The following is a 19,058-nucleotide window of genomic DNA, read 5'->3' on the forward strand; positions in this document are numbered from 1 at the left end:
ACAAGAAAGCTTGGTTACTCACTGATCTATAAAAATATTGACTCTGCTTTAAATGTACAAAAATAGATTTTCAATTAAAATATTAAAGAGGCCGCCATCCTCTTTAAAAAAAATTGTTTTGGTTTTCAATTCTACATGTTTCATTTTCAATCTTTTAATAAATTTATGTTCATAAATTAAAATTTAAATAAATAATACACGAATTAATGAGCTGGTGTCACCTGTCTGCCATCAGCTTATTAATTCGCATTTTATTCATTGAATTTAAATTTATGAACATAAATTATTTATTAAAATATTGAAAATGAAACGTGTAGAATTAAAAACCAAAACAGTTTTTTTCCTGGAGTTAAAGGTGGCCGTGCCTGCAGTTAAAGGTAGCCGTGTAGCATTTCGAAAAAGTACGGGAAAATGTATAAAACAGTCGTTTTTAGGTGTAATAGTGCGGCTACATGGTAACTCAACTATGCCAGCTTTTTTAAAAGCAAACTAGAAAAGAAGATCACCGAATGGCGAATAGGGTTTATAGACGTGAAGGTTAGGTTAGGGTTAGGTAGGTAGAAAAGAAAAAGATTTGATTTTTCGATTTATCAAAGAAAGGCATTCACACTTCACAGGTTAAGTTTATAACTTTGTTCAACGTTGAAGTTATGCAATGCAGTTAAAATAACGGTTTAAACTAACTAAAGGGTCAAGACTCTGTACTCGTAGGTACCTAAATTTAAAATATAGATAAAATGCAACTGTCAAAGAGTTGTGTAAGTTAAAAAATTAATTGTAATAAGGGAGGATACTGCAACATACTAGGCCTAGGCTACCTAGGTTTAAAAAGTAAGTAGGTTTATTTTATAGCTGTATGCCTAAAACTTGTACTTAAGCTTTTGGGATACTTACAGTTTCTTAACTGGGCTACGCTACTATCGATTGAAAATATCGGTTCGGTTAGTAAACCTTTTAGATTTTTATAATTATCAACAAGTTTGGTTAGGTTATAGGCAGAGGATTACGCGTAACCTAACTAACCAAACTTGCTGATAGTACAAAAATCGAATGAAGGTTAAATTCTTTTCACAAAATAAAATTATAGATGCTTCAAATTCTAACAAAAGATGTAGGCCTACAGTTAAGAAGAAATGCCATTCTAAGCAAAATCTAGGTCAAAAAGTTAGTGTCACCGGCTGCACTTTACTTGACGTCCTACACTCATTCGAATGAAAATATCGATCGATTAATCGATTGCTTCATTCGATATATCGTTTGGTTAGTTAGGTAAGGTTAACCTAACCTAACTAACCAAACGATATATCGAATGAAAATATTGAATCGAAAAAAACAATCGAATGAGTGTAGGACGTCAAGTAAAGTGCAGCCGTGTCACCGATGGGATTCGATCTAGATACCTCTTGTATAACAGCCGAATACTCTATCCACTACACCACGAAAACCCATGGCTGTAAATCATTTTGTTGTGGTAACTTGATGGTGTTCCGAGCCCCCACAACCCAGTGACGTCACTGCCGGACGCCTAATCCACGTTAGGTTACCAGACACGTATCCTCAGCGTAGGAGATTAAACAGTTTCATTGGTAGGCTAATTCTGAGCAATTACTTGGTCAACCCCAAACTTTTTCATATTTGTAAGTGTTATCTGACTTAATTTGCCTTAATAAGTTAAACGTCTATACTAATTTTTTACTTGTTTGTAATGTTGGACCAAGTAGTGAGACGATTCAAAATTTTTTGTTCTATTATAGAGGGCAAACAGCTGTTCCTTACATTTTGTAACCCCAGGTGACTGAATCTGTTTTCTAGGTGTATTTTTATTGATCTTTTTGTATTTCTTGGGGAAGGATTTTTCAAATGAATATTTAGAAACATCTTACTTAAAAAAGGTTTCAAACTTGGATTGCAGTTCTGCTGCACCATAAACTTCATCCCAGTTTTCTAAAGAAATAAAATATGAGGATGAGTATGTTTGAGTTAGAAAACGATCTCTAATACTTAAAACAGGTTTTCGAAGCTAGTTGAAATGCAGAATCGCTGTTTGAGCACTGTGGTCTGATAGGCCTGCAGCTATGACAGAGCCCTCGAAGTTGCTCTTGCTTTGTAAACACATGGTCAATGAGGGTACGGTATGAGACCCATTGACTTCTCTTATATAAGTTGTTATGATATGAAGATCAAATGAGGCCAGGTTTGACATAAGCTGTTGAGCAATAAGTGTATCGCAAGCAAGATTTATGTTAATGTCGCCCATAACTACAATTGCATTGCGGCGATTATAATATTTATTGATACATTCATTTACAGTAGTATATTAAAAAATTATTTATGCATGTTTGTTGGGGGTCTGTCAGTAGCCAGCACGATTACTAGAAAAATACCGGTATGGATCATAAACATAAACAAATGACGTTTTTGGCCCGAAAATAAACATTATTTAACATTGCTTAAATGGAACTGCCAAATCATATGTTCAATGCTATTAGTATAGGATTCAGGCCAACAACGTCATTTTGTTTATGTTTATTTTTCTAGTAATCGTGGTAGCCAGTAGCAAAATTTTTCTCATCTCTATCAATGGTTATTGGAACAGCAGCGAGTTCACAAATGCCATCTTTAGAGAACTCATCACAATTAAGAGGTTTGCACTCGATTCCGGGTTTGGCCCATATACCGGCACCACCATTCCTGATCTGCAGAAAGACGTTTACACATGAATTCATTGATTGTAGAGTTTACAGCTTCTTCTGCCTTTAAAAACTGCTCGGTCAAACATATTAAGTCAGGACATTCATCGTCAACAAATATATCTAATTTGTTTATTTTACTTATCAGTCTTATATTTTGGTGCAGGAACTTAAGGCTTGAGCGCGAGGACCCCACCCTCTCTTTAAGATAGATTGCCCAAGGGATTTCGGGTGGTTTTCAGGCTTCCCCTGAAAAATGTTTGTTGACAAAAACACGGTTAGTAGGGAATTTTTGAGTTGGACGAGGACTGACGCTATTGCTCAGGTAAAAAACTGTTACAGCGCCCAGTTACATCAAAATTGTTGGTACCGGCTACAATAACAATTGGTGAGTCGGTGGCTCAGTTGGTAGCATCACGGACTTCGGATCCAAGGCAGCGATGTTGTGGGATTGGATCCTGGTCACAGCCACAAAAATTGTATCAGTACAGTTCACCTTTTTACTGTATCGGCTCACCCCTTGCTTTACTGGATACGTTCCACGCACAGATCTGTAGTCTATGTGGACGGGCAAATGCAAGGTTAAAAGAGGCCGCCAACCTCTTAAAAAAAAACATTTCCACTGTATCTAGCCTTCTGTCCTTACCAATACCAGCTAGTACTTGTTCCATATTACCATTAGCTTTAACAGTACCAGACTAGTGATGTGCGTATCGATACGTATCGGTACAGATATCGATACAAGGACCGCAAAATATCGATATTTTGTATCGTTACGTGGGAGTGTATCGATATGCCCGTATCGATACACCTATAGCCAATATCGTATCGAATATCGTATTGCTTATTTATTAATATAAATCTTATTTTTATAGTAAGAAATTTGTCTTCCCATCTTCCTCTCCTCAAAAGAAGTATTGGAAATTTGATATTTTACCCAAATCTTCAAAAACACTTATAAAACATGTATTTTCAGCTGTTTTGCAAATAACCTCAAAACTAGGACCACCATTAATGGAAGTGGGGACCCTCATTGTCCATATTATCACGGCCGCCAACTATTTAATGTGTAAGTGGCATATCCACCATCATTATTAGTAAGTTTTGGTCCAATTAATTATCCTTGTGTAAAAATTAGGAAAACAATAACAAAATGTTTTCCAATTTGAGGGTTTACCGGAATTTGGAGGTTATGTATGTATGTTTAATACAAAAAAAGACACAGGAAGGTCTTGTATAAGTTTTTAATAACCTATTATAACCCTCTTTACAAGCTTGTAAGTAACATAGTATTTGTCTATGCAGCTTGTATATTTGAGAATTTTTTTTTATATATAAATTATAAATAAACAATACGATTCGATATTTTATCCGATACAGATAAAAATCGATACATGAGGATACGATACGATACACGTATCGATACACCACGTTCCGATACGTATCGATACGCAGTATCGATACATTGACCCGTATCGCCCATCACTATACCAGACACATTATATGAACTTTTTAACTTCTCCCCTATGATCCAAGAGAGATTCCTGCCATGTCTATCACTATATATTTTCAGGTGAGGTAGGATGTCATGAGAAGAGGGTCTTGGTTCGGGTCTAGGGCTTTGTTGAGAGGTATTAGGCTCAACAAAAGGGTGATTCCACAAAAAGTGGTCCTGAGGGGCCAAAAATCAAAATTGCTCCAATTTGCTTATAACATGCATTAATTTGAAGGCAACTATACATATTTTTATGTCTGGGCTATTAAAGCACAATATATTAACCATTTTTCATAAAAATTATGTATTTTAAGTCAACAAAAAATAAATGTACAAAATGATCAAAGTCGATTCTTATATTTAAAAAATAACATACATACTTATATTAACTAGAAATTATTTGAAATTGTATTGCTAGTAATGTACAGCCTTATCCTTCATATTAATAATATAAAAACATTAATAATCACAAAAATTTATAATTTTACATAATATTTTTTATGTAAAGGACCAATTATTGTCACACACGTAACAAAAAAGTATTAAAAGTTGTATACCTCATGCTTAACCCTCCGAGTGTCACGCGTCATAAAAACGACGCACAACACACTTTGTGTAGGGTCACGCGTCGCTTTTAAGACGCACAAACATCGTTTACGGCGAAGGCTCTATGACTGACTGAATCGGATTGAACTGGATCGAGTTAGGTATCGTTCTTTCCGTAATATTCTAAGCTTTCTAAAGAGGTCTGTCTCTAAGCGCTATTCATTTTAGTTCCGAAAATATTGTAGCAGACAGCTGACGTGCGTGTATTTGTAAACAGCTAGGTTCCCCCGGACCGATGACTGATGTGTTTTATTACGTTTATCATTGTTTTAGTGTTAAAAATCAAAAGTAGTGATATACGTGGTGCATTATAAGAAGATTTAAGTGGTTTTGAAGTGCTGGTTGATGATCCTGAAGAAGTAGGTAGTGATATTGATGTAAATTATCAGCCAGATTCCTAGCTATGGTTAGGCTATGCATTCTTAGCTAAACGCTATGTACTGAAATCCGTTTTTCGCTCATAACTTATTTATTTGATAACTTACCTCGCTATATGATTATATATTTGTAATCCTCATTAAATTTAGAACAAAGTGGCTATTTTCAAATATTTATAGGCCTATAATTTATACAATTTCATTGAGCGCGAACTTATTTTTTTTTTGAAAATTTTCGAAATTATATTTTTTTTTTACCTAAAAATTTTTTTTTTTTTAAATGTTCCTTATGTTTTATATATAATATTGAAGCCCATGATTTTCCAAACAAAATGGTATATAGAACATTAGAATTAACATTGTTTTAAGCTTCTCAGATCCGTTTTAATAAAACCTTGCAAAGGGGCCAAAAATAGGTGGACATTAAGGCCTAAACTATGGACACTCGGAGGGTTAAGGCAGTGAAAATCATCAAAATTGCTAATGCAAAGTTAGTAAGTATAGGGAATACATCTTGCAAAATTTCAAAATTTTATTTCAAGTATTTTAATTTTTATTAATTAAAATAAACTTGTCACACACGTAACAATACTGTTACATATGTGACGCTTTGCATTTAAACTTGGGTATAGGTTAGTTTATTTTAATACATAGGGCCTATAAATGTTATTTACCCTGATGACTTTGGTTAATTCCTCATTACAAAAATGTATTATTTTCATCATTTTGATAAATTCATTATGTATCCTCTATGTGGAAAAAAAAACATCAACTGTTTTAATGGAGGGAAATCTCTGCTGCACATGTACTCTACACTCTGTGTTTTGGAGGGAAACTATGTGTGAGGTTATGTTTTCTTGTTAGCTTCCCGTGTAAGGCAGTTCAGTGTAAGGGGTTCTTTTTGGTGTGCAAGTTTTAAGTTTAATAATTTAAATGGATGAAATACCAAGCAAAAAAGCAATGACAGTTTCGGAAAGAGTGAAAAGGTTCCGAGATAAGAAAAAATCTTATGAAAACTACAAGATAAGTGAGAGTAAAAGAATAGAAATGGTAAGAAAGAAGAAAGTTACAGGAATGACAGTGTTTGAGAAGAAAAAGTATAAGGAAGCAGCAAGAGAAAGGCAACGCAAGTGTAGAGAAAGAAAAAGATTAGCCGTCGAAAAACAAACTCAAAACTTAAATAATGCTCCTGAGAATAGTCAAGCTAGTGTGTCTCAAGCTGATAGGCCTAGTGACAATCTAAACCAAATAAGCCCAACATTGAATAAGAGTCCTAGATCTTTTAAAACTCCTCAATCTTTGGGAAAAGCAGTTAGACGTTCGTTAAAAAGCCTACCGAATTCACCTACAAAAAAGATTGAAGTAATTACCGGAGTGGCGAAGAGGATAGGACTAAACCTACTCAACAAATGTAATGATAACGTTTCCCCAACTACAGAACTAAGCCAGACTGATAAAAGTGTTATCGAGTTTTACTACAGAAGTGATATTGTATACACAATGCCTGGATTAAAGGACGAGATGGTTGTATGGGAAAAGGGCGAGAAAAAAAAGATGCGTAAGTATTATTTAACAGTTTTTTTGCGAGAGGCTTATGCTATATATAAAGATACCGTGAAGGAAGATAAATCAGTTGGTTTCTCCAAATTCTGTTTACTTAGGCCTAAAAATGTGTTGCTCCTGAAGAACACTCCAATGGACCAATGCAAGTGCAAACATCATGAGAATTTTCGACTCATCTTAAAAGCCTTGAAAGTGAACTATGATGGAGGCTGGTGGGATAACGCCCTGTGTAATAGCAACAGTCTCCAGTCAGAATGCTGGCTAGGAAACTGCGATGTCTGCAAAAATGGGCAATTATGCAAATTTGACATTGACCCAGTTTCAACAGTATTTTGGAAGAAGTGGGATAAAAATGAAAGTGGCCGATTAGTAATGCAAACTAAAGAAGGATGTGCTGGAGAGCTTGTTGAGTTGTTTCAAGAAACCTTTTCTACGTTTTTAGAGCATGTAAGAACTAAACGTATCCAAGCAGCTGCATTTGACTTCGATGTTAATGAGCAAAAATGTATTTTACAAATTGACTTTGCAATGGCTTACTCCTGCGAATATCAAAATGAAATACAATCTGCACTCTGGTCTCGCCAAAGTGTGCAATTGTTTACAGCTGCTCGTTTTGAAAATGGTAAGTGCACAAAAACTTACTTGATATGTTCTGACACTAAAGAAAAAAACAAAGACACTGTATTTGTTTTTCTAAACAAACTAATTGGAATTATGCTCCAAACTGAAAAACAAGATGTTGTAATTTACAGTGATGGGCCATCATCTGAATTTAAGAACAAATACATTGTTTGCCTGATGATGCTCCTGAGGAAAAAGTTTAATGTAAATATTACTTGGAAATATTTTGCGACAAGCCACGGCAAAGGTGTGGTAGATGGCATTGGTGGCCGAGCAAAATCTTTAGTTCGACAACTATCCCAAGCACAAAATGATAAGTATGTTGTTCAATCATCGTATGAGTTTTATGAGCCTGCATCCAGTGTAATGAAATCTACTGAAGTTCTCCATATTAGTCAAGATGAGATAAATGAAACCTTACGACAGGAAAACCCTTGGGATTCAGTTGTTGACATAGGAGTAGGAATCCAAAAAACTCATGTGATAAAATGCAACCTAGATGGAAATGTTCTTCTCTATAAGGACAATTTGAGTGCATCTCCCTTGATTAGAATTCAGACTGAAGGCGAATCTCCTGGATTAAGCGTTGAAGACCTAGAAATTGGCGACTGGTGTCTGGTAAAGTACGACGAACAATTTTATCCAGGTGAAGTATTAGAAAAAACATCATCTTCAGAAGTGAAAGTTAATGTGATGGTAAAATCTGGAAAGTACTGGAAGTGGCCAAATCTAAGAGATGAGGTGTATTACACTATGGACAAAGTAATGAAGAAACTCTCTCGTCCAGAGGTTGTAAACTCAAGAGGGCATTTCAAGTTTGAAGGTTTACATATTCAAGATGTTTAATCGTGTTTCATTTAATAGGAAAAAACTGTTCAGTGTCAAACTTGTTTTAGATGACATTTTATATATTTCAAAGTTTAAAAAAATAAAACGTTCGGCCATAAAACTTTGACAACAATTTTATTTTTAACCACTGTAATTATTTAATTATAATAAGCTAACATGTTTTCAATTGTTGTTAATTTGTGTTAGAACAATAAAAATGTTATTAAAATGTAATAGTATTGTAATATTTCCTCTGTAGCTCTTCTCGATTCATTTGTCACACACGTAACGATCTTCTGTCACACACGTAACGTGTTTATAAAAATTCACAATTATTAGGGTTTTAAAGATAAATTTCTTAAATTTTCACAGAAATTAAGTATTTGTCATGCTTTATCAAAATAAAAATAGCATAGACATTTTAAAGCTTATAAATCACAGAAATATTTTATAAACCTTATGAGCTACACTGTTTAACACGTTCACTGCTAATGACGCACTTGTGCTTCATAAGTATATTAGCAGATATATAATACATGATGTATATAATTACATAATATATTTTAATCCACAATTTATAGTATAAAATTTATTTAATTAAAGATATATTGTCACTCAATTAACATGATCATGTTAATGTTTATGTTTTTTAGCCATTTATAAAAGTATTACATATCATTAGCAGTGAATGTGTTAACTAATCTTTGAGTCACATACGTAACAAAAGTTTAAATATTTTTAGTAAAATTATTAGTAGAGGTAACTGTATTTCAAGCACATCACCATACACACAAAGGACTAATGTAACTTGTCATACAACTTTGTGTGTCAATTATTGCATTTAGTGGTGGAATTTAAACAATAAAGTTGGATTTTTGTCTGCGAATGTCACACACCTAACGGTGGAATCGCCCAAAAGATGTTTATCATTCTTCGTTTTTTGGACTGGTTCGCCCTTTTTTGGGTTGATTTTGATATGGGTTTTTGGGGGGTGTGCAAGGTTTTTTTGGTTTATGGAAGGTATTAACAGAGGATTGGTTTTAGAATTGAGATCGGATAGAATGGAGAAGTTATTTGATAGGGCAAGTTCTGTTAATGTTTGGGGAGCGGGTTTTGTTTTTGTTTTTTGCTTTTGGTTTAACGACTTTCCAGCTATTCACTTCGGGGTTTTTCAGCTTTAACACAACTGGGCTGATAGCCTTGCAAGACATTTAAAGCAATGCTGATTCCCCACTAGTCGCCTCCCTGCCCCACTCTCTAGCTATAACCCAACAACACTTGTTTTTACAGTAGGTACTGTTGATCAGGGGATTAGTCACAATGAACCTGTACATTGTAGGCCTATCCAATGTAGGAATAAGTGACATTGTCATTTTTTCAGCTATGAGTTTTATGCATGTTTTAGACCTTGTAAGTACAAGTTACGATATTTCCTGGCAGACATTTGGAGTATCCTACTGATGTGTTTTTCTTCTTTAGATGTGGACGCCAAGATGGATTCGTCGAGCCATCAGAAAACGAATGAAACCGATGAATGAATATGATGCTTCAATATGGCAGATGAGGCTATCATTTGTCTATGCTTTTTTTGCATGGAATGCATTGGGAATTGTTGGGTACAATATGTATTCTAAAAAAAGAGTCTTGTCAGAGTTTTTTGGTACAGACCTTGAAGATGACATAACTAAACGCCCAGGTAAATAAATTTAAAATAACTTGTAACTTTATTTAAATTTCCAAAACATTTGGCTGGTGAATGTCTATGTTTACAGAGATAGTGATCAAATTGTTTATTTGGGTAGGGTATATACTAAACCTAGAGATAGTGATTAAATTGTTTATTTGGGTAGGGTATATACTAAACCTAACCACATCTGTAAGTACTCTTTTGTAGCCTTTTCCACAAAACACAGGGTTTTGACTATTTTATGTCTCAGCACACAGTGTGAAAGTCAATAAAATGTTGAGAGCTTTGTAAATTTATTAATATAGCATTTGTAGCCTACTACTCTTTTTAATTCATGCATTAGCTCATGAGTCACATCAGAATGTTAAGTAGGCCTACAAGAAATCTAGAATAGGTTTAATAACATCTTAGAGTATACAACCAAAGGGATATTGAATCACAGTTCAGTTAACAGGTTCGCTACTGATCGTCGACGCCAGATTTGCTGTCATCGCCAAGTCGAAATGTATGTTAATTTCAGGACAGACCTTGCTTTAAACATGTTTGCATTCATGTACAGTAAATAACCTATGTAATAAAAAGAAATAGTTATTATAATTGACTTATCAATCAATACACTATCAGTAGTTCTATACATTTACTATTTTCAGGTGCTTACTACGCAGAACTCATGAATGCGCCAAATCCTACAATAATCAGAGTAGAAGGCTTTAAAATCACAGACAAAGTTGATTACAAGGCTCCTGATTATGAAGCTGAGAAGAAGATGGGATTTCCAGAGAGCTAGACACTGTAGTGCTCTGTTGATTGTACATAAAATAATTGTTGAATTGTTATGGTATTTTATTTATATACGTGATACCGTACTGATATTTAGGGGTGTGCGAAGCAGCCAAAACCTTTCTATTTGATGCAACGATTTGATCAAATAATTTTTTATTCGATTCGATGCAACGATTTGATTCAAAGAATTTTCTATTAGAATGTTGTTTATTATACTTTTGTCAAAAATAAAATATTTTATTTCAAATAATACACATCACAAGCATATTATATACATATTAAACTAATTTGTCTAATATTCTGTACATCTCACCTGTTTGGGAGTCAATAAACACAATGTATTATTATCTGTAACAATGTATTATTAACTGTAACAATGTATTTAACTGAAAGAGAAACACGGTGGGGTAAACCAATGAATACAAAACCTATAAGAAGCGCAATGCGTTTTATGGGAAAATTTGAATTTTGGGTGTTTTGTGCGGCAGCCGCTAGGTAGGATATCACGAGCGTGCGGCCAAGTCAGCTGACTGAGTGAGTGAAAGCGAGACAAAGAATCGGCATAGAGAGAGTAGCGCAGCCGCCGGGCAAGCTCATTTCGGCTGCCAGTCTGACTATTCTCCATAAGTGTTTCTTCTTAAAGGGTTTGTATTCATCGGGTAAACACACTAACTATTGCTGCCAAATACAATTAAAACACAGCTTTAAATGTATTTATGTAAAAAAAACACAAATATTTTCAATGGTTGTGTCAATAACTAACTATTCTAGACAGAGCCATGCAGACCTATGGTGTAAAATAGTCATTTATTAAGTAAAAAACAAGTTTATAGGGAAATAAACAACCAGTACGGTAACAATTTAATCTCAATTACAGAATTAATTCTGTTGGGGGTTTCTCAAAGGCAAAGTTTTCTTTATTTAATCCACCATATCCTTTCAAGTTTTATATTTAGTATTTTTCGGGTTTGCTACTTAAAAAAATACACAACTATATAGTTTTAGAATCTTAAAATTAAAATCATACAGCATAAAAGTATAGTGTGTCCCGTAACTCTCTGGACACATTATATAGGGTTATTCCTTAGGTCAAGACAAACACATTTCACCATAGGAACATGGGTTTGAGATGCCTAGTTTTCCGTCTGTCTGTATTTATGTGTTTTTTACAAAAGAATTAATAACTCCTAAACGGTTTGAGATTTTGCAAAAATGTTTATCTTTACTTACAACAACTGGTCAAAATGACGACCGTCAATCAGGGGCCCATTTCATAATAAAATACAAACTAATATTATTAGTAAATCAGCTGATCGCCCAATGCAAATCTAATGGAAATTACAAGTTACAAGTTGTAATTAGCTTGTAGTTTATTATGAAATGGGCCCCAGGTTGCATGATTCAATCAGCTGTTGTTTTAACCCTCCGAGTGTCCCTTGTTTTGGCCTTAATGTCTGCCTATTTTTAGCTCATTTGCAAGGTTTTATTAAAACGGATCTGAGAAGCTTAAAAACAATGTTAATTATACTGTTCTATATACCATTTTGTTTGGAAAATCATGGGCTTCAATATTATATATAAAACATAAGGAACATTTGTAAAAAAAATAAAATATTTTGGAAAATTGTCAAAAAAAAAATAAGTTCGCGCTCAATGAAATTGTATAAATTATAGGCCTATAAATATTTGAAAATAGCCACTTTGTTCTAAATTTTATGAGGATTACAAATATATAATCATATAGTGAGGTAAGTTATCAAATAAATAAGTTATGAGTGAAAAACAGATTTCAGTACATTGTGTTTAGCTAAGAATGCATAGCCTAACCATAGCTAGGAATCTGGCTGATAATTTACATCAATATCACTACCTACTTCTTCAGGATCATCAACCAGCCCTTCAAAATCACTTAAATCTTCTTATAATGCACCACGTATATCACTACTTTTGATTTTTAACACTAAAACAATGATAAACGTAATAAAACACATCAGTCATCGGTCCGAGGATAACCAAGCTGCTTACAAATACGCACGTCAGCCAGAGAACATACAGCGCTGAGACAGACCTCTGGAGAAAGCTTAAATTTTAAGGAAAAGAACGATACCTAACTCGATCCAGTTCAATCCGATTCAGGCAGTCATAGAGCCTTTGCCGTAAACAGTGTTCGTGAGTCGCTGCAGCGACGCATGACACTCGGAGGGTTAATACTCCTGATTGACGTGGTGATTGTAAAGACCACACATTATATACCAGTCTAGTGATATGCCACAACTGGCTGATCATTATAGGTGTTAAAAGAGGCCGCCAACCTCTTAAAAAAAAACATTTCCACTGTATCTAGATAGATTGCTAGTTAAAACAATCTCATTTAACTACTACAAACTTCTCAGTAACAGAAGAGCCAACACTGTCTTAAAAAACATTTCAATTGACTTAAAATAACCCACTAGCCTACAGAGATAATAAATTACAAGACCTTTAATTACACTAATTAAACTAAATTTATTAATATAGCATTTGTAGTCTATAAACATATGACCCAGTGAATATGTTTTATATATAACTATTTAATGTGCTCATCACTCAATTAATGTTTGAACTCCACCAATTAGTTGATTAACTAATCCACTTCTTTAGACATTTTCAAAAAAATGTCTTCACCTTTGCATATGACATGGCTGGAGAAACAAAACAAGAGCTCACCACCAAAGTAATTTCAATCATTCGGATATTTTGATAATCCGGATGGGGTTCGGGCCCAATTAATTGGAATTGGAATTAATTGGCATGTCAATAGGGAGAGGTATTAATGTTACATTTTGCTGTCATGTAATTGACTATGAATAAATAAGGGTACACACTGCGTGTGTTAAATTACTTAATAGGTGGTATATAATAATTTAAAATCGGTGTTTATATACCATTTGGGTGCTCCTTTTTTACAGTGAATCGCCTAATTCAAAAAAATTGTAAATTTTAAAAATCAGTAGTTATGCAAAACCATACACAGTATAACATTTTTAGAAACTACTGTTATACTGTTTTAGTGATTTAGTGTTATGTGATTTATTTCGTCATGTGTATTTTATTTAAGTACAATTATTTTTTGTGTGTCATTTAAAGATACATACATGTATGTATGTATGTTTGTCTAGTTCTAGTAGACAATGTAAAGGAGTATTAGCATTGTTAAAATGGAGAAAAGTGTTCATGCATTACGAAAAGAACACATTTCTCTGTTATTATTTATCCATTCTTAACAAATAAGGTATCACTGAAAACTACATAAAATTTACTATTTTTTTTGTCTCTTGCAATTTTTTTTGTAAAGCTAACAGTTTTCTTGAATTTTCCATCAAGTATTTTAAATGACCGCCATTTTAAAATGGTTGATACAGACAGACAGAAACTAGGCACCTCAGATGTTCCTATGGTGAAATGTGTTTGTCTTGACCTAAGCAATAATGCTATATACACGTGTCCAGAGAGTTACGGGACACCCTGTATAAGAGAGAATGATTTTACTTTTATCCTAAATGAATTTTTAGTGAATTATTATTCAAAGTAAAAAAGTCTTATCCAAATACTTTGAATAGAGATAATGCCATTTTCACAAAGCAAAATTCCATGCCTCTTCAGTTTTAATTTATGAGGACGCTTTTATAAGATAGTTCAATGTAATTGCTATTTTTACCCTGTAGCATAACGATTGTAGGTCTGAATAGCCCCGTCCAAAGAATTGGGTATATTCTGTCAATGATTTTTACAATAATATTTTGAAATTTATATAAGTTTCCATTTTAAAGAAAATTTTTATGTCTTTCAAAAAATTTCTGATATCACATCATTACACTTACTATACAATAAAACTATACATACAGTATTTGAAATTTACAATCTAAAAAATAACTACCATAATGTAGGATATTTATTAAGGTCACTTATTACAAGACTATCAAATAATAAGCGCATTTAGTTGGAAATATTACAATATAATTAGAGTTCTACATGAAAGCGTGGAAAGGGAAATACATACAGGTTATCAAAAGAGTGACTTGAGTTATACTACTGTATCAGATCAGAAAATATAATAATATAATGTTAAAGTATGAAAAATAGAATAATAGGGCTACTATATATGAAGGAATATCAGACAGTGAAAAACTAAGTACCCAAGTAAAAAATATGTATTTGAAAATATTTATCTTTATGGTTTTTATGGTCAAAATTATTTAGATTTGTTGTTAGTGTAGTACTATATTTACTATTATTACTATTTTATTTTAATAAATATTTTTTTCTTGGGTACTAAGTTTTTCAATGTTAAAGTAATATTTTTCGTCATACTGTAGCAAAAACAACTGTATTGCCGTATTGTGGGTCTAAAGTAGCATTTTAACCTAGGAAGTAAAAATCATTTTAGACCCTGGGGAGCAATCAGCTGTTGTAAACAGTTATTGTTTCTTGTCAATAGTTTGACATATCGATGGTATAATCAATGTATAGTAAGACAATCGTAATAGACTAAATGATTTAATCACTTAACAGCTGCATATTTTGATTAGAAAAATTGAAAACTAGCTGGAAGTTGTTTTGAGACGTCATCTTTACATGATAAGTATTTTCGTTTTCTAGCTTAGTTTGTTAATGATGCAATATGACAAAAAATAAAGTTCATCACATGGGCAAAAAGTGTCTTTCCAACCCTCATTTTCCCAGCTCATTTTCCGACCTGGGCTTTGCCTCGATCATAAAACTTGAGCTCGAGTCGAAAAGAGTCACTTTACGCCCTAGTGATGAAATATACTATTTTGATCGCCTAGGACAGATGTGCAAGTTCAATTAAATATTAGACAAAGATGGTTTAACTCATTCACAAGGTGTAGAAGAAAAAATGTTCATAAATAGTTTAGTGAAAGGCACAGTATTTTTATACACCATAAAAAATAAGCCACAACCTATAGCCTTAAAACCTACTTCTTAATAGTTTTAAAAAAATTCCAAAAGCAGTGCTAGGTAATTAATAGATAAACTTATATCAATGTGTAACTCCTCTAAAATAAGAAAACTCAACGATTGTAACAGTGTAGAGGGCAAAAAGCACTAAAAAAGAAGAGAGTATACAGTTTCCCTTGCATAAACTAGCGAGCTTACTATGTAATGTCAACTATATTTTAATACCAATCCAGGAAAACCATTACAGTTATTACTTACAATCATTTTATTAAAATTACGGTTATTTTATTTTAACCACGCTAGCTGTTTTGGTGGTATAACTTTGCCTAGCAATCGGAGATGAAGTGTTAGAATTTAAATGGGTACAAGGGATATATAAGTTTTTTTTAAGTATTTAACAAAGTCAGAAATTGATTAAAATACATACAGTATGACACTTGAGGCTAATAATGAAATTACTTTTGTAATTTACAAAGACATTCTTCCCTTATCTTCCACTGAGCTCTGCCTTAAATTAAATAACAATTTTATAGATTATAAATATAATGCTAACCATAACAAAGCTATGTCAACTACATGGTTTATCACTAACTGGTGTTCATTTTAGGCTCTTTAGCATTTTGATAAGGCAATTTAAACACAACAACCTAATGAAAATTTGAGAGGTAAATTATTGTAATGTGTGTGTTAAAAGCATTGACTACACTTGACACTTAATAGTCAGCCTAGAGCCTACAATATGGGACCAAATGTGAACAACATAATGTAAGGTCGCAGTAATAAAGACAAATTAGCTATCACTCTGTCTTGGATAGATCACAGCACTACTTCTCAAACTTAGAGGGTGATTCATAATCTTCAGCGTACAAATATTATACAGTAGAACTCCAATTATCCGAATTGCCGATCATCCATATCACTCAAAGAAAGAATAAAAAAAAACTGTAATAAAGAAACCAGGGAATAAATTTGAATTTGATCAATGATACCGTTGAGTAGGCCTATACACGTACTAGAGTAGACACTCAATGGTCGTAGTTTTGTTGTTTGATGATGCATTTTCAATACTAAATGATTAAAAGGTCCTCAGAGACGTACTGCACTACCGACCGACTACAGCGACCCAAGCGTCAGCGGCCCGAACTACGTCGCCAAAAATCGGTAACAACTATTAACATTATCTGTCCCCTCTTAAACGTATGTACTCAATGATGACACTCTTTACCAGGTTAAGGCACAACTGGACTGATTTGTTTAATCAACAATGTTGTTTCTCACAATGGTGATGGAAGTTTTGGTAGATTCCGTACCAACTGTGTTTGCTGCTGTTATAATATTGGGTATGGCTTTAACGAGCAAGTAGGAATCAGGATTCCTTAAAACCATTAACGTACATTTTTAAAGGTATGCATGCAGTTAAAGTTAAAGTATTTTACTTAATACTGTTCATCACAACTAAACTTGTGAGGATAACACACAAAATAAATAATTAAGGGTAGCCAAATAATTTAATTTGATTGATGATAATAATTAATAAACCCTCATTAAACTGGACTAACAGGAGTTTCCAAACTGCCTGGATAAGATCTGTAATGAAATAATCTTTATTCTTTAAATGTAAATTTTAAAAGGTGATTCCAACTCTCTTAATTACACAGTTTTAGTTTATGAGGAGATTTTTTATAAGATAGTTCAATGTAATGGCTATTTATGTTTACCCTATCGTACAATGGTTGTTGAAGTCTAAAACCCTGTACAAAGAATAGGGTTTATTCTGTGCATCATTTTTACAATACTATTTTTAATTTAGTTTAGTTTCCAACTAATTATTTCAAAATGAAGAATTATTAAATTAATTATTTTAAAATGAAGAAGGTCAGCAATAGTCCAGGACCATTTGGGTGCTCCTTTTTTACAGTGAATCGCCTAATTCAAAAAAATCACTTGGATAATATATTGTAAATTTTAAAAATCAGTAGTTATGCAAAACCATATACAGTATAACATTTTTAGAAACTACTGTCAAATAGCTGTACAGATTTACAGCAAAGCCCTAATTGATCTAATAAATCAATCGATTTATCTATAGATAGTCGATTTATCTAGTTCTATCAAGTCATCAATGCATGATCCATGTATTGATTGTATTATGTTACAAATAAAAGATATTGAAAATGAACGAAATACAATTCCAAAATGTAGGCTACTAGCTTGGACTGATTTTTTTATACATAAACCAGACACAGTTGAACGTCAGTAATTCGGACGTAAAAAGACAAGACTGTCAACAATCTGGATTTGTTTCTAATAAGAAATAACATTTTGTACTGTCTGCCCTTGCACTAAGTTTTTTACTTTTGAGTCGAGTGGGCGATTGGAGAATGGTGCATAGTGAGGGGAAGGGGAGTGGTCATCAAAGAGGGATATTGTGTGTAGTCATGGTCTCACAGTCAAATCGCTACCAGCCAGTTCAATGACCCAGAGCGGTGATCTGTGTGTGGCAGCAGAGACATTGATGACATGGCTGGAGAAACAAAACAAGAGCTCACCACCAAAGTAATTTCAATCATTCGGATATTTTGATAATCCGGATGGGGTTCGGTCCCAATTAGTCTGGATTATTGACGTTCTACTGTACTGTCATACATCTGGAATTAAAATGTTACTATCTTCCATGCTCTACATTTTGCTACCGGTACTCTAGGTTTTGTTTACTGGATCCACTACGAACCGGTTTAAACTTTGGTGTAAATACTTCCTTCAACAAATCTGTTTGTATGGTCCACCACCTTCAGTGTGATGCATTGTTCACAAAACTGTTTAAACTTTGGTCTCTGACTGATGCGAGAGAGCTGTCTCCTTCAACACATCTGATGTAAGCTCTACCACCTTCGGACCATTATTTCCACTCTTGATAACACGAGCAGCATTCATTCTCTGCTCCATTTCACAAAGAAGTGATGCTCTAGCAAAGAAAACACAAACGTCATCATTAAGTGTGTTTACAAGTTTAAACAGGTGTTGATTTATTTCTCTTTAAGGTTGGTATTTCACTATATATTCTAATACTAACATGAGCCTAAGATAAACTAGTTAGGACACTGAATTATTTGCTTAGTACATAAATGAAAATAAATCTCACTATGCCACATAAAAAACTTTAATATGTTGTTATTTGCATTTTTAACAAAGTTAATAACTGTGGTTTATATTTTAGTGTCTGTAATTTTCTTTATTGTGAAAGGACAAAAATACTACATTATGGACAGGGCCGTATTTAGAATGGATGAGGCCCCCGGCAGCTCTCATCAGGCTCCTTTATATCCTGATTCTTCGAAGGTTGGAACTTAAGGGTTTAGAAATACATGTGGTATTGCTTTAACTCGATGAATTTACCGTTTGTTTCCAACAATCCGATCGGCAAAAAGACCTAGGAGACTAAGCTAAAA

General features: G+C 33.5%; 2 protein-coding genes across 7 annotated transcripts in view; one reads left to right on the plus strand and one right to left on the minus strand.

Annotated features, from left to right (window-relative positions):
• Positions 1-430: 430 nt before the first annotated feature.
• On the plus strand, positions 431-10,701 carry LOC128985210 (uncharacterized). Of its 5 annotated transcripts, none has more exons than XM_054404627.1 (3): positions 431-553; positions 9,660-9,876; positions 10,518-10,701. In XM_054404627.1, exons 2-3 carry the CDS (start codon positions 9,660-9,662, stop codon positions 10,652-10,654), a joined length of 354 nt encoding a protein of 117 aa, XP_054260602.1. In that variant the 5' UTR covers positions 431-553; the 3' UTR covers positions 10,655-10,701. The 5 variants fall into 5 exon arrangements, with proteins under 5 accessions (XP_054260602.1, XP_054260574.1, XP_054260590.1 ...); XM_054404599.1 differs by lacking the exon at positions 431-553 and adding an exon at positions 560-831; XM_054404615.1 differs by lacking the exon at positions 431-553 and adding an exon at positions 560-711.
• LOC128985198 (scaffold protein salvador) overlaps positions 9,694-19,058 on the minus strand; it is a 59,542-nt gene continuing 50,177 nt past the window's right edge. Inside the window, exon 9 of one of the 2 annotated variants that reach the window (XM_054404591.1) lies at positions 9,694-18,574. In XM_054404591.1, the coding sequence (XP_054260566.1) occupies positions 18,430-18,574 (145 nt within the window). In that variant the 3' untranslated portion in view covers positions 9,694-18,429. The remainder of the gene's footprint in view (positions 18,575-19,058) is intronic. The other variant, XM_054404587.1, reaches the window with a different exon arrangement.

The sequence above is a fragment of the Macrosteles quadrilineatus genome, unplaced genomic scaffold, assembly GCF_028750875.1.
Source record: "Macrosteles quadrilineatus isolate MER2022 unplaced genomic scaffold, UCM_ALF_1.0 Scaffold_1__1_contigs__length_201487025, whole genome shotgun sequence".
In the NCBI taxonomy this organism is placed as follows: Eukaryota; Metazoa; Arthropoda; class Insecta; order Hemiptera; family Cicadellidae; genus Macrosteles; species Macrosteles quadrilineatus.